This window comes from Ovis canadensis, chromosome 1 (assembly GCF_042477335.2).
Source record: "Ovis canadensis isolate MfBH-ARS-UI-01 breed Bighorn chromosome 1, ARS-UI_OviCan_v2, whole genome shotgun sequence".
Classification (NCBI taxonomy): domain Eukaryota; kingdom Metazoa; phylum Chordata; class Mammalia; order Artiodactyla; family Bovidae; genus Ovis; species Ovis canadensis.
This window is the reverse complement of record NC_091245.1, coordinates 62,203,233-62,215,897: the sequence shown is the minus strand read 5'-3', so window position 1 is coordinate 62,215,897 and position 12,665 is coordinate 62,203,233. Positions and strand designations below refer to the sequence as shown.

Genomic DNA, 12,665 nt, shown 5'->3' with positions numbered 1-12,665 from the left:
TGTAGCAATAAATTATTTTATTTATAGTTAGTGAGCCAGAAACATTAGAAACATTATCAAAAGTTAGTAATAAGCCATCTGAAAATAATTATCAGTCTTGGCATTTCAGATGAACAGCTTTAACAATCAGTTGGACATTTCACAGTAAAATACTGTTCCAGTCACATGGTTTGGGGAATGTGAGAAGATAATGGAGTAAAATTAGTCACCATGAGTTGCATATTATTTTGTCATGATACTTGGGAAAAAAATGATCTTAGTGATACATATTCTAGAAACAGATTCACTGATGTCGCTCACTTGTGAGTCTGAGGATCTGAACGATATGAGTTATGTGACAGTGAGGCAGCTCTCCATTCCCATCTCCTCCACATACATTCTGAGTGTGCGAGTCAGATAGAGAAGACATGAAGTGACTACCTTACAACAGGCAGGTAGGGTCCAGTTGGAGTGATGAACTTGCTGTGATGGACTTAATTGGCAACTGAAAGCACCGTCAGAAGCTTCTCAGTTAGCCTTCAGAGTTTAACAAAATAGACTTTATCCTAAATGTTCTATGTAAGGAAGGTGGAGGTGCCTCTGAATGAGTTAGCCAAGAAGTTCTTTCTTAAAAACGAAACCCTTAGGAAAGTAAAATTCCTACGTTACCTTTGACTCTTAAAAAGCAGGTGACTCACATCTCTGGGCAAGTGCCAATTTTTTATCATCTAGTTGTGACCTGTGTTGTGCATTGAAAGCTTACTTCGTGAGGGCCGGTTGAAAGGTAACACTTGACTCTTTAAGCAGGAACTTGAGCAATATTCATCTTGTTTAACTCAACATTCATCATAGAAATCTGAGTCCCAGAAAGGCCAACCCTGCAGGGTCTTCTAATGACCATGAGTTGATCAGGAGGAAAGAAACCAGGAGTCATGACTCTCACTCATGTCCTTCACACCACAGCCTAAGAGGTCTGAATGCTGGAAGACACTTGGGAAAAGAGCCACCACACCACCGTGTTGGTGGGAAGGAGAGACGGTGTTGGCAATAGCTATAATCACTGCCTTGTCTAGGAAGGGATCCCAGTGCCTCCTCCTCTTATGGGCCAGTGAGTCCTCTGCGGAGCAATGTTAATGAGGTCAGTGGGCCGACAGAGAGCCATGTCATTGGTCATGACAGAACGGCCAGAGCAGGAAACGACCCTAAATACGCACACTGTTGACAGTAGATCCTTGGTGCGGGGGTGTGGAGGGGACTGGGCAGGTGCCTAGGCCTTCCCTCTTGATAATTCTTTTGGTCTGTACTTGTGGCTCACACAGAAGCTCAAAAGAATTTGATCAGAGGAAAACCTGATGGTGATAACTGCACCAGTGGGAAACTTAAGGGAGATAATTATTAGGTGTCAGTGTGCTTGCATAGAGAAAAGGAGGTTACACAAAGATCCCTCGGCTAATCCAGCTGCCCCTCCATACCACAGGAACATGGGACATCCCTGCACTTTGGACAAATCAATGGCCTGACCTCTTCCAAAGGAACACGCTACTAGAAACCCACCTCTGAGTCTGGTTGGTACAACAACAGGATATCCAGTCAGATATTGTGAGACCATACCAAGAAGATGGACATTCTCCTGAAAGTCAGCACATGTGGTGGACATGTCTGCTATCAGGATCCGTGTCTTAGTCAGCTTAGGCTGCTGCAACAAGACACCAAGGATCAGGTGGCCTAAAAACAGAGATTTATTACTCACAGTCTGGAGGCAGGAAGTCCAAGATCACAGTGCCAACATGTGGCTCTTGGTGAGGGCTCTCTTCCCACCTTGCAGATGGCTGCCCTTGTGCTATTTCCTCACATATAACACAGAGAGAAAGAGCAAGCTCCCTTTCCAGGGCATTTACCCCACCACGAGAGTTCCAGCCTCAAAACCTCATCTAAATCTATCTCCTGAAGGCCCTACTTCCAAATACCATCACATTGCGAGTAAGGGTTTTAAAATGAATTTGAGGGGGACAAACATTCCATCCGTAACAGCCAAGAAACTAAGCTCTCACATCAACTAAGACGTGCTGCATTTGGCAACTGTACTACCGTTTCTGAACCTGCCATTTCCTAAGGTGGTTTAGAGGATGCTCACTTTCCTGGCCTGCTTTTGTCACATGGAAGAGCAGAGCCTACCCTATGAAGATTTAAGCCTGTGGCCGTTCTTTTTCTCTCTCAGCTGCTGTGACCTAGAAGTGCCTAAAAGGGTCCTGTGTTTGGGCTGGGGGTAGCCTGTAGTCTTCCCATCAGGGATGAGTGTGGTGAGTGACTGCTGACTGCTTGGGGTTCATTTCCAGGAAGATCACTGGAGGTGAAACACTGAAGGCCTCTGAAGCATGATGATGGAAGAGGATAACAAAGCAGAGGATCCTGATCCTCAGTCCTCATGAAAAGCACAGCAGCTGCTTATCTTGTCAGCCTGAGTCTGGCCAGTGGTTGCTTCCTTGCAAAGTTTACTTCCTTTAATGAGAAGAGGAAAGATATGAGGTTCAAAGTAGGAGGAAGATTCACATCACTTCCAGAGAATAATTCAAGGCAGATTCTTTTCCTTTCCAATTACCTTTCCATAAGAATGAAGTAACTTGAGCATCTAGACCATGCTTGCAAAATTCCACTCTCTCAGGAATTCATTTCTCAGGCTCCAGAGTTAAATAAACAAGACGGTGTTCCTTTCCTCCCTTGAAGGACTTCTGAATGAGATGCTTTGGGGAACTGTGTCCCCTTTTGACTCCCATGTCACTGGTGCTAGACTGATATCATCCCTGGGAGAAAGGGCCTGCTCCTGGGCCGAGCTCAGAGCTGCTCAGTTCCATTTCAGAGTCCGAAAGGCCCAAAGAATACCCTCCACCCCGTCTGGGCCATCTGTTTCAGAGGAGTCTGAGCAAAAGCTTCTTCTGAAAAATGCTTTTGGGCAGCTGGGAATCTGGCCAAGAGACCTTTTAGCTAAGTTCTTTTTTTTTGTTAACCTTTCATAATATTATTTAAATTTAATTTTAGAAGTGAGTTATTCAACTGCAATGACACAAATGGACATTATAACATTAGACCAAAATAAAATAGGTTTCAGCTGATCAGCCTTCTACTCTCCAACTGCAGTTATTTACCCCCACAATTTTATTATAAAAAATTTCAAACATAAAGTTGTAAGAATATTATAAGGAGCGCCTGTATTTCCACCACCTAGATTCTACAATGAATATATTCCATGCTTACTGTATCATATGTCTAGCCATCTACTCATCCCTCTATGCAACTGTGAATCTGTATTCCGATGCATTTCAAAGTAAGTTGCATAATCAGTATACTTCTCCCCTAAATACTTCAGTTTGTATACCATTAATTATTTTTTACAGGTCTTTTACCTTTGAGGAAACATTTACTGGCTGTGTAATACACAAACCTGAATCATTTGCATACGTTTGTGCATAAGCAGTGACTAATGCATATACCCATAACCCAAAGCTTTATCAGGATGCAAAATGCTACCATCCCTCAGAATGTTCCCTCACTCTCCTTCCTAGGGATTCCCCTTTCCTACCTACCCAGAGGCAAGCACTGTCTGATTTTTTTTCTATCATTAGTGTATTTTCCTGTTTTCATCCTTTATCTAAACAGAACTGCTATGGTCTGAACGTGTTCTCCCCCAAATTTGTACATTGAAACCAACCCCTCAATGGATCTTGAGGGCATTAGTAATGATATTAAGAGGTGGGCCCTTTGGGAGGCAATTATTAATAGATGATGAGAACAGAGCCCCCATGTGTATCTGAGCCTTTATAAAAGCGGGCCCAGAGAGCTTGCTCATCCCTTCCTCTCTGTGAGGACACAGCAAAATGATGGCTGCCTAGGAAGCGGGCCCTCACCAGACACCCAGTCTGCTAATGCCGTCATCTTAGACTCCCTACCTGCAAAATATGAGAAGTAAGTATTGTTTATAGGTTACATAGTTCATGGTGTTTTTGTTATAGCAACCCACATGGAATAAGACAAAAACCATTCAGAACAAGCTCTTTTATGCAGAGCTTCTCTCATTCAGCATAATGTTTTAAGACTCATCCAAACTGTTGTGTGTATCAGTACAGTTCATTTTTCTTTATTCCACTGTTTGACTAGACCACAGTTTGTATATTCACTCTATTGATGGACACTTGGGCTTCCAGTTTTGGACTATTAGGAATAAAGCTACTTAAACAGTGTTGTGCAAATCTTTGGTGGACATATGCTTTCATTTCCGTTGGGTAAACACTCTGGAATGAAGCTGCTAGATCATGGGGTAGATATATGAAGTTTTTTTTTTTTTTTACACTCCCACTAACAATGTAGGAGAGTGTGGTTGCTCTATATCCTCACGAACATTTGCCATCAGTTTTTCTAATTTTAGCTGTCCTGGTGGGTGTGAAGTGATTTAAGCTGTTATTCTGGCAAATTTTCCAAATTAACAAAAAACACATATGCAGGGATAAAGTTGAAGAGAAAAACTGACTGAAGGAAATCTAGAGATTAGATTTATTTATGATATTAGAGAAGTACACTTTTCTATATACGATATTAGGTATCTATTGGAATACAAGATATATATCTCATTAGAAAACATGATATTAGATAACTGCACTTATCCAAACCTAGCTTGAGAGAGAAAGAAATGGCTCAGGGGATGTGCAAGAAGCAGCGAAATGCATTGCTCAGTTTATAATTCTCTCAATTACATTATAAAATTAGAAAAGGGAACTTAATGCTTAGAAGACTGCAGACTTCATTGACAGGGAAATGGGAACTCTGGGTTTCCCTGCAGAGCTGGTCTGGTGTGGATCACATGTACCCTGATTTGCTTCCTCATGGTCAAAGCCCTTTGAGAACCATCCCTACAGTGATGGCCCAGCCTGGAAAATGGAATCAGGAATCACCCAATTGGGAGGGATCCCCTGCTCTTCTCTCCATCTCTCCAGTACCAACACTGGATCTGAGTGAGGGAATTCACATTTGGGAGACATCAAAGTTGGGCCAGCACCTACCCTAGGCACCGTGCCTTTATCACTGCTCTTTAATTCTCACAATACCACCCTACCAAGCTAGGCACAGAGAGCCTGGTGTTACAGATGTGAAAACATGACTCAGAGAGTCATAGCAACTTTCCTGGGATCACACAGAATTACAAGAACCAGGATTGAAGTCCAAACCCCGTGCTCTTTCCATTCGACTTTGCTCAGCACCCAGCAAGCAAATTGGAGGAGGCTTAATTAACAGCTCAGGTGGCGCAGAGGCCAGCAGCAGACAGGAGCGTGTCTCTCTGCCAGATTCGCCCCTTCTTTTCCTCTTTTTTCTATGTTCTGCTTTCTAGTATGCTTGTGTTGAAGATAGGGACGGGCAGTCTTTCAGAAGATGCAGATGTAGATGAGACTTGGCCCTCCTCTCCGTAGCTGTGCCCATGTCTCTGTCTCAGCGCTTGGGTTTTCCTCTTGCAGGAAGGAATCATTAGCTTGTCACTTCAGTACTTCCCTTCCCCACCCTCCCAGTTTCCTGGGCTGGGATGACCTGGAGCCTCACTGATCCCTTACCACTCTCTATGCCTTTCCTTCTATCCCTTCTGCTTGTTGTGGGGAAGGGAGGCAATCATGTTCATTGTGTATTTCTCTAGACTGAGTTACCTGTTCCTGAAATGCACTAGCTTGCTCCTCAAATCCTGCCATTCGGAAGTAATTGACGACATCCATCACGGCCCAGTCTGCAGGGTCCGGTGGCCTCCCGTTCTCCATGGAACTGCAAAACAAAATACCAATCAGGATGGCTGTCAGGGCAGAGCGTGCTCATGACCGTGTGTGGCCAGGTCCCCACTCGGTCTCCTGGGGGCAGGCCTGGGTCAGCTCATTGCAACCGGGGGCCCAGACCCCACAGTACATGCTTCAGGACCAGAATCATTCTTGTGTTTCTTGGGTTCAGAAGATCATTGCTCTCACTGGCCCAGTCACTGCTTTCTCTATAAACCTTTAATATAAGGTATTCCCTCATGTACTGTTTTTTAATTTAGAGATATTTGGAGTGGCCCAGTGACTTCTGGCAGCCCACATGTGATATTCACACTCCTGAACTAAGAATACCAGACCTTTTACAATAAGGCCCCAACACATCACCACTTTCCCCACCCCCATTCCCATCCAGGGCTAAAGCCATTCCCCAACAGCTATGCCCTTCACATGCTGTTCCAGCCACTGAAGGCCCCCTCAGCTGTCTCTGAAAAAATCCTATCCTTCCTACTGGATCAAATGCCACAGTCCCTGTGAGGCATTTTCTGCTCCACCTGGAAGTGTATTAGTTATAACCGCCTCTGAGTTCCAGACCTCCATTCTAACTCCTATCAGAGCACTCTCCACATTGTATTATACTCTGCTTATTAGACAGTCTCTAGACTTTCTACTAAAGTGGGAGATGTGGGCTGAAGATGTACATTTGGGTCTGGACCAGTTCTCACTTTATCCTTCCTTGCGTCAACCAAGTTGTTAGGAATTCACTCAATGTTCAGGTAACTAGACACTGATCAAGCATTTGTTTGAGAGGCTATCTGGGTATCCTCCCTGGATTTAGAGAGGAGAGGAGGAAAGGTGGAATAGAGAAAGAGTGGAGCTGCAGTTCCTGTGTCTCTGCTTATTTCCGTGTTTCAAGAGTACTTGTTTGGATTTCGCTATGCTATGTCCACGGTGATTCTGCTAGGGTGTACATCCTATCACATTGTTCCCTGCTTCCAAACTTTCAAAGGCTTCCCATTGCCCTTTGGATAAATTCCAAATAGCTTCACCTGGCTCAGGAGGTCCTTCAGGACCAAGCCCCCTCCTAGTCCTCCAACTGGAAATACATTTGGTGAGTAAAATAGAATAGTCCTTACTTTGCGAGCACACAGCACAGGAGGAGTAGACACTGACTCACAATCACACAACTAAATGTATAGCCATGCAGCGTAGCCAAGGATGGGTACCCTGTACTATGGCAGTGGGAGGGCTGACGAGAAGCTTTCTTGTGGAAGCTTCTTTTCAGGTAAGGTCTAGAGAGCAGCCAGAAAGCTAACCATATACGGAAGTCAGGTAAAGATGATTTCAGGCTCTCTGACAGGAACACATACAGAGAGCCATGCTGGTCGTGGATGCCACATTGAGGATTCGGAATTTTTGTCTAGGAGCAATGGGATTTGTTAAGTGGTCTGAGGTAATGGGCCTGACCTGATCTGACTCACATTTCTAGAAAAAAGAGTATTGGAGAGGAGCCAGAGGAGAAGACAGGACCAAGCAAGAGCTCATGGTGACTGCGACTGTGGTAGAAAAGGAGAGAAACATGTGGATTTAAAAAGCATTTAACCAACAGAATCAGCAAGAGCTAGTGGTGGACTAGTGCATGCATAGATTTAAGGGATTAGATCTGATAGACAGAGAGCCTCAAGAACTATGGACAGAGGTTCATGACACTGTACAGGAGGCAGTGATCAAAACCATCCCCAAGAAAAAGAAATGCAAAGAGGCGAAATGGTTGTCTGAGGAGGCCTTACAAATAGCTGAGAAAAGAAGAGAAGCAAAAAGCAAGGGAGAAAGGGAAAGATATACACAATGAGTACAGAGTTCCAGGGAAAGGCAAGGAGAGATAAGAAGGCCTTCTTCAGCTAACAATGCAAAGAAATAGAGGAAAACAACTGAATGGGAAAGACTAGAGATTTCTTCAAGAAAATTAGAAATAGCAAGGGAACATTTCATGCAAAGATTGGCACAATAAAGGACAGAAACGGTATGGACCTAACAGAAGCAGATCATATTAAGAAGAGGTGGCAAGAATACACAGAAGAACCACACAAAAAAGAATTTTTAATGACCCGGATAACCACAATGGTGTGATTACTCACCTAGAGCCAGACATCCTGCAGTGCAAAGTCAAGTGGGCCTTAGGAAGCATCACTAGGAACAAAGCTAGAAGAGGTGATGGAATTCCAGCTGTGCTATTTCAAATCCTGAAAGATGAGCTGTTAAGGTACTACACTCAAAATCCCAGCAAATTTGGAAAACTCAGCAGTGGCCACAGGACTGGAAAAGGTCAGTCTACATTCCAATACCAAAGAAAGGCAAGGCAAAGAATGTTCAAACTACTACACAACTGTACTCATTTCACATGCTAGCAAGGACATGCTCAAAATCCTCCAAGGTAGGCTTCAACAGTACATGAACCGAGAACTTCCAGATGTCCAAGCTGGATTTAGAAAAGGCAGAGGAACCAGAGATCAAATTGCCATTGGATTATAGAAAAATCAAGAGAATTCCAGAAAACATCCACTTCTGCTTCATAGAACTTCCAGATGTTCAAGCTGGATTTAGAAAAGGCAGAGGAACCAGAGATCAAATTGCCAACATCCGTTGGATCATAGAAAAAGCAAGAGAGCTCTAGAAAACATCTACTTTTCCTTCACTGACTACGTTAAATCCTTTGACTGTGTGTATCACAACAAACTGGAAAACCCTAAAAGAGATGGGAATACCATACTACCTTACCTGTCTCCTGTGAAACCTGTATGCAGGTCAAGAAGCAATAGCTAGAACTGGATATGGAACAATCAACTGTTTTCAAATTGGGAGAGGAGTACATCAAGGCTGTATATTGTCACCCTGCTTATTTAACTTATATGCAGAGTACATCATGTGAAATGCTGGGCTGGATGAAGCACAAGCTGGAATCAAGATTGCTGGAAGAAATATCAATAACCTCAGATATGTAGATGATATAACCCTTATGGCAAAAAGCAAAGAGGAACTAAAGAACCTCTAGATGAAGGTAAAAGAGGAGAGTGAAAAAGCTGGCTTAAAATTCAACATTCAAGAAACTAAGATCATGGCATCTGGTCCTGTTACTTCATGGCAAAAGATGGGCAAACGATGGAAACAGTGACAAACTTTATTTTCTTGGGCTCCAAAATTACTGCAGATGGTGACTACAGCCATGAAATTAAAAGATGCTCACTCCTTGGAAGAAAAATTATGACAAACCTAGACAACGTGTTAAAAAGCAGACATATTACTTTCTCTACAAAGGTCTGTCTAGTCAAAGCTATGGGTTTTCCAGTAGTCAAATATGGATGTGAGTGTTGGACCATAAAGAAGGCTGAGAGCTGAAGAATTGATACCTTCAAACTGTGGTGTTGCAGAAGCCTCTTGAGAGTTCCTTGGACAGCAAGGAGATCAAATCAGTCCATCCTATAGGAGATCAGTCCTAGGTGTTCATTGGAAGGACTGATGTTGAAGCTGAAGCATCCAATACTTTGACCACCTGATCTGAAAAGCTGACTCACTGGAAAAGACCCTGTTGCTGGGAAAGAGAGAAGGCAGGAGGAGAAGGGGATGACAGAGGACAAGATGGTTGGATGCACCATCGACTCAACTGACATGAGTCGAGCAGACTCCGAGAGATGGTGTAGGACAGGGAAGCCTGGCATGCTGCAGTCCATGAGACCGCAAAGAGTCAGACACGATGAGCAAGTGAACAACAACAAAGTGTGTGCATGCTCAGTTGCTTCAGTCGTGTCCTGCTCTTTGCAGCCATATGAATAGTAGCCCTCCAGGCTCCTGTGTCCATGGGATTCTCCAGGAGAGAATACTGGAGTGAGTTGCCATGCCTTCCTCCAGGGGATCTGCCCAGCCTAAGGACGGAACCCATGTCTGTTATGTCCCCTGCATTGGCAGGCGGGTTCTTTACCACGAGCACCACCTGAGAAGCCCAGTGGTGGACTAGACATGAGAACTAAGGAGATGAAAGTGTCCTGTAACTGGATGGATGGTGGTAACTTCACTTAGACCACACCCCCAGGTTTAGCTAGACACACTGAGTGTGGGGTACCATCTACATCCAAGTTGAGATTTAATGCGGAATATGGGTCTGGAGCCCAAAGCAGACGAGTGGGCTAGAGGTACCCAGTGGGGGGCCAGAAGTGTTCAGATGGCATTTGAAACCTTGGGAGGAGACAAGGAGAGAACTGGGTCCAAGAACTAAGCTTGGAAACATTCAACATTCAGTGCAAGTTGAAAAGATTTATATCACTTTCAATGGAGATAAAATTGCCCAGAGTTTGTGCATTTCTGAAAGTCTTTGAATATCTAGAAGTCAAGGGTTGAGCTGTACCTCTGCCTCACCCTCAGAATAATGTCTTGCTCATAGTAGGAACTTAAAATATTTGATTAAAAAAATCTAGATACATGTTGTAATGATCTTATTTGCAAAGCAGAAATAGAGACACATATAAAACAAAGGTATGGACACCAAGGCTGTACATGGGGTGTGGGAAGATTTGGGAGATCAAGACTGACATGTATACACTACTGATACTATGTATAAAGTAGATCACTAATGAGAACCTACTGTGTAGCTCATCAAATGTTACTTAGTGCTCTGTGGTGATCTAAATGGGAAGGGAATCCAAAAAAGGGGATACATGTATATGTATGGCTGATTCACTTTGCTGTACAGTAGAAATTAACACATTGTAAAGCAACCATACTCCAGTAAAAAGTAATTAAAAAAAAAAACAAAACTTCTCTCCTAAAGAAAAAGGAGTCACTAATCAATGGCTGCTGCTACTGCTGCTAAGACACTTTAGTTGTGGCCGACTCTGTGCCATCCCATAGACGGCAGCCCACCAGGCTCCTCTGTCCATGGGATTGTCCAGGGAAGAGTACTGGAGTTGGGTGCCAGTGCCTTCTCCGTAATCAATGGCTGCTGCTGCCGCCGCTGCTGTCGCTTCAGCCGTGTCCGACTCTGTGTGACCCCACAGACGGCAGCCCGCCAGGCTCCCCCGTCCCTGGGATTCTCCAGGCAAGACCACTGGAGTGGGTTGCCATTTCCTTCTCCAATACATGAAAGTGAAAAGTGAAAGGGAAGTCGCTCAGTCATGTCCGACTCTTCGTGACACCATGGACTGCAGCCCACCAGGCTCCTCCGTCCATGGGATTTTCCAGGCAAGGGTACTGGAGTCGGGTGCCACTGTCTTCTCTGTAATCAATGGCACGTGTGATCAATTACTTATTAACACAACACTTAATTTAGAAAGAGTCAATGCTTACTAATTGGAGCTACGGTCCCTTTCGGGCACAGAGATTGTAAATCTGTCAGGACTGCCCTTGTGTACACACACCCACGTACTTGCTCACTCACACACGCCCCATGTCCCTCACTTCACCCTGATTCCCCACCCCCACCCCCACGCTTTCCTACCATTTAGGCAAAACACATGGGGAAAACCTATTTTTCATCCTAACATTCTTAACATGTTAGGGTGTTAACATGTATTTTCAAATTAAAGCTAAATGGGCTTAAAAAAAAAATACCATGCTGGGATTTTCCATCATCCTATCAGCATAAGCAGTCATGAGCTGACATTGAGGACTCTTTTCTAGATACCATTTACCTTCCCTCTCTTGCTTAAGTTAGGCTTGAAAAAATGTTTGGAAAGGAGTTCATTGTTCTAAAACCTTTTTTAGGTTTTCTAATCAGCTCACTTCTAGCAGTGAGCACAGTGACTCATCTGATACACTTTTAAGTGCCTCAGAAAACATCTGAATTCACTATCCCTGTGGTTGACTTCAATTAGCTGCCTTTCTTCATTAAGAAGAGCTATCAAATTGTGATAACACAATATCAGTTCAGTTCTGTCACTGAGTCATGTCCCATTCTTTGCAACCCCATGGACTACAGCACGACAGGCTTCCCTGTCCATCACCAACTCCCGGAGCCTACTCAAACTTATGTCCATCACTTTGGTGATGCCATCCAACCATCTCATTCTCTGGCATCTCCTTCCCCTCCTGCCTTCAATCTTTCCCAGCATCTTTTCCAATGAGTCAGTTCTTCGCATCAGGTGGCCAAAGTACTGGAGTTTCAGCTTCAGCATCAGTCCTTCCAAAGAATATTCAGGACTGATTTCCTTTAAGACTGACTGGTGGATCTCCTTGCAGTCCAAGGGATTCTCAAGAGTCTTCTCCAACACCACAGTTCAAAAGCATCAATCCTTTGGAGCTCAGCTTTCTTTATAGTCCAACTCTCATATCCATACATGACTAGCGAAAAACCACAGCTTTGACTAGATGGACCTTTGTCAGTTAAGTAATATCTCTGCTTTTTAATATGCTGTCTAGGTAGGTCATAGTTTTTCTTCCAAGGAGTAAATGTCTTTTAATTTCATGGCTGCAATCACCATCTGCAGTGATTTTGGAGCCCAAGAAAATAGTCTGTTACTGTTTCCATTGTTTCCCTATCTATTTGGCATGAAATGTTGGGACCAGATGCCATGATCTTGGTTTTCTGAATGTTGAGTTTTAAGCCAACTTTTTCACTGTCCTCTTTCACTTTCATCAAGAGGCCCTTTAGTTCTTCTTCGCTTTCTGCCAGAAGGGTGGTGTCATCTGCGTATCTGAGGTTATTGATATTTCTCCCAGCAATCTTGATTCCAGCTTGTGCTTCATCCAGCCTGGAATTTCAAATGATGTACTCTGCATATAAGTTAAATAAGCAGGGTGACAATATACAGCCTTGATGTACTCCTTTCCTGATTTGGAACCAGTCTGTTGTTCCATATCCAGTTCTAGCTATTGCTTCTTGACCTGCATACAGATTCCTCAGGAAGCAGGTCAGGT

The 12,665-nt window shown here is 43.8% G+C and overlaps 1 protein-coding gene across 3 annotated transcripts in view; it reads right to left on the bottom strand.

The window, feature by feature from the left end:
* The window catches only part of SAMD13 (sterile alpha motif domain containing 13), a 50,237-nt gene that overhangs the window by 11,777 nt on the left and 25,795 nt on the right, over positions 1-12,665 (bottom strand). For all 3 annotated transcript variants that reach the window (XM_069567599.1, XM_069567773.1, XM_069567678.1), the window contains exon 3: positions 5,664-5,775. In XM_069567599.1, coding sequence (XP_069423700.1) covers positions 5,664-5,775 — 112 coding nt within the window. The remainder of the gene's footprint in view (positions 1-5,663; positions 5,776-12,665) is intronic.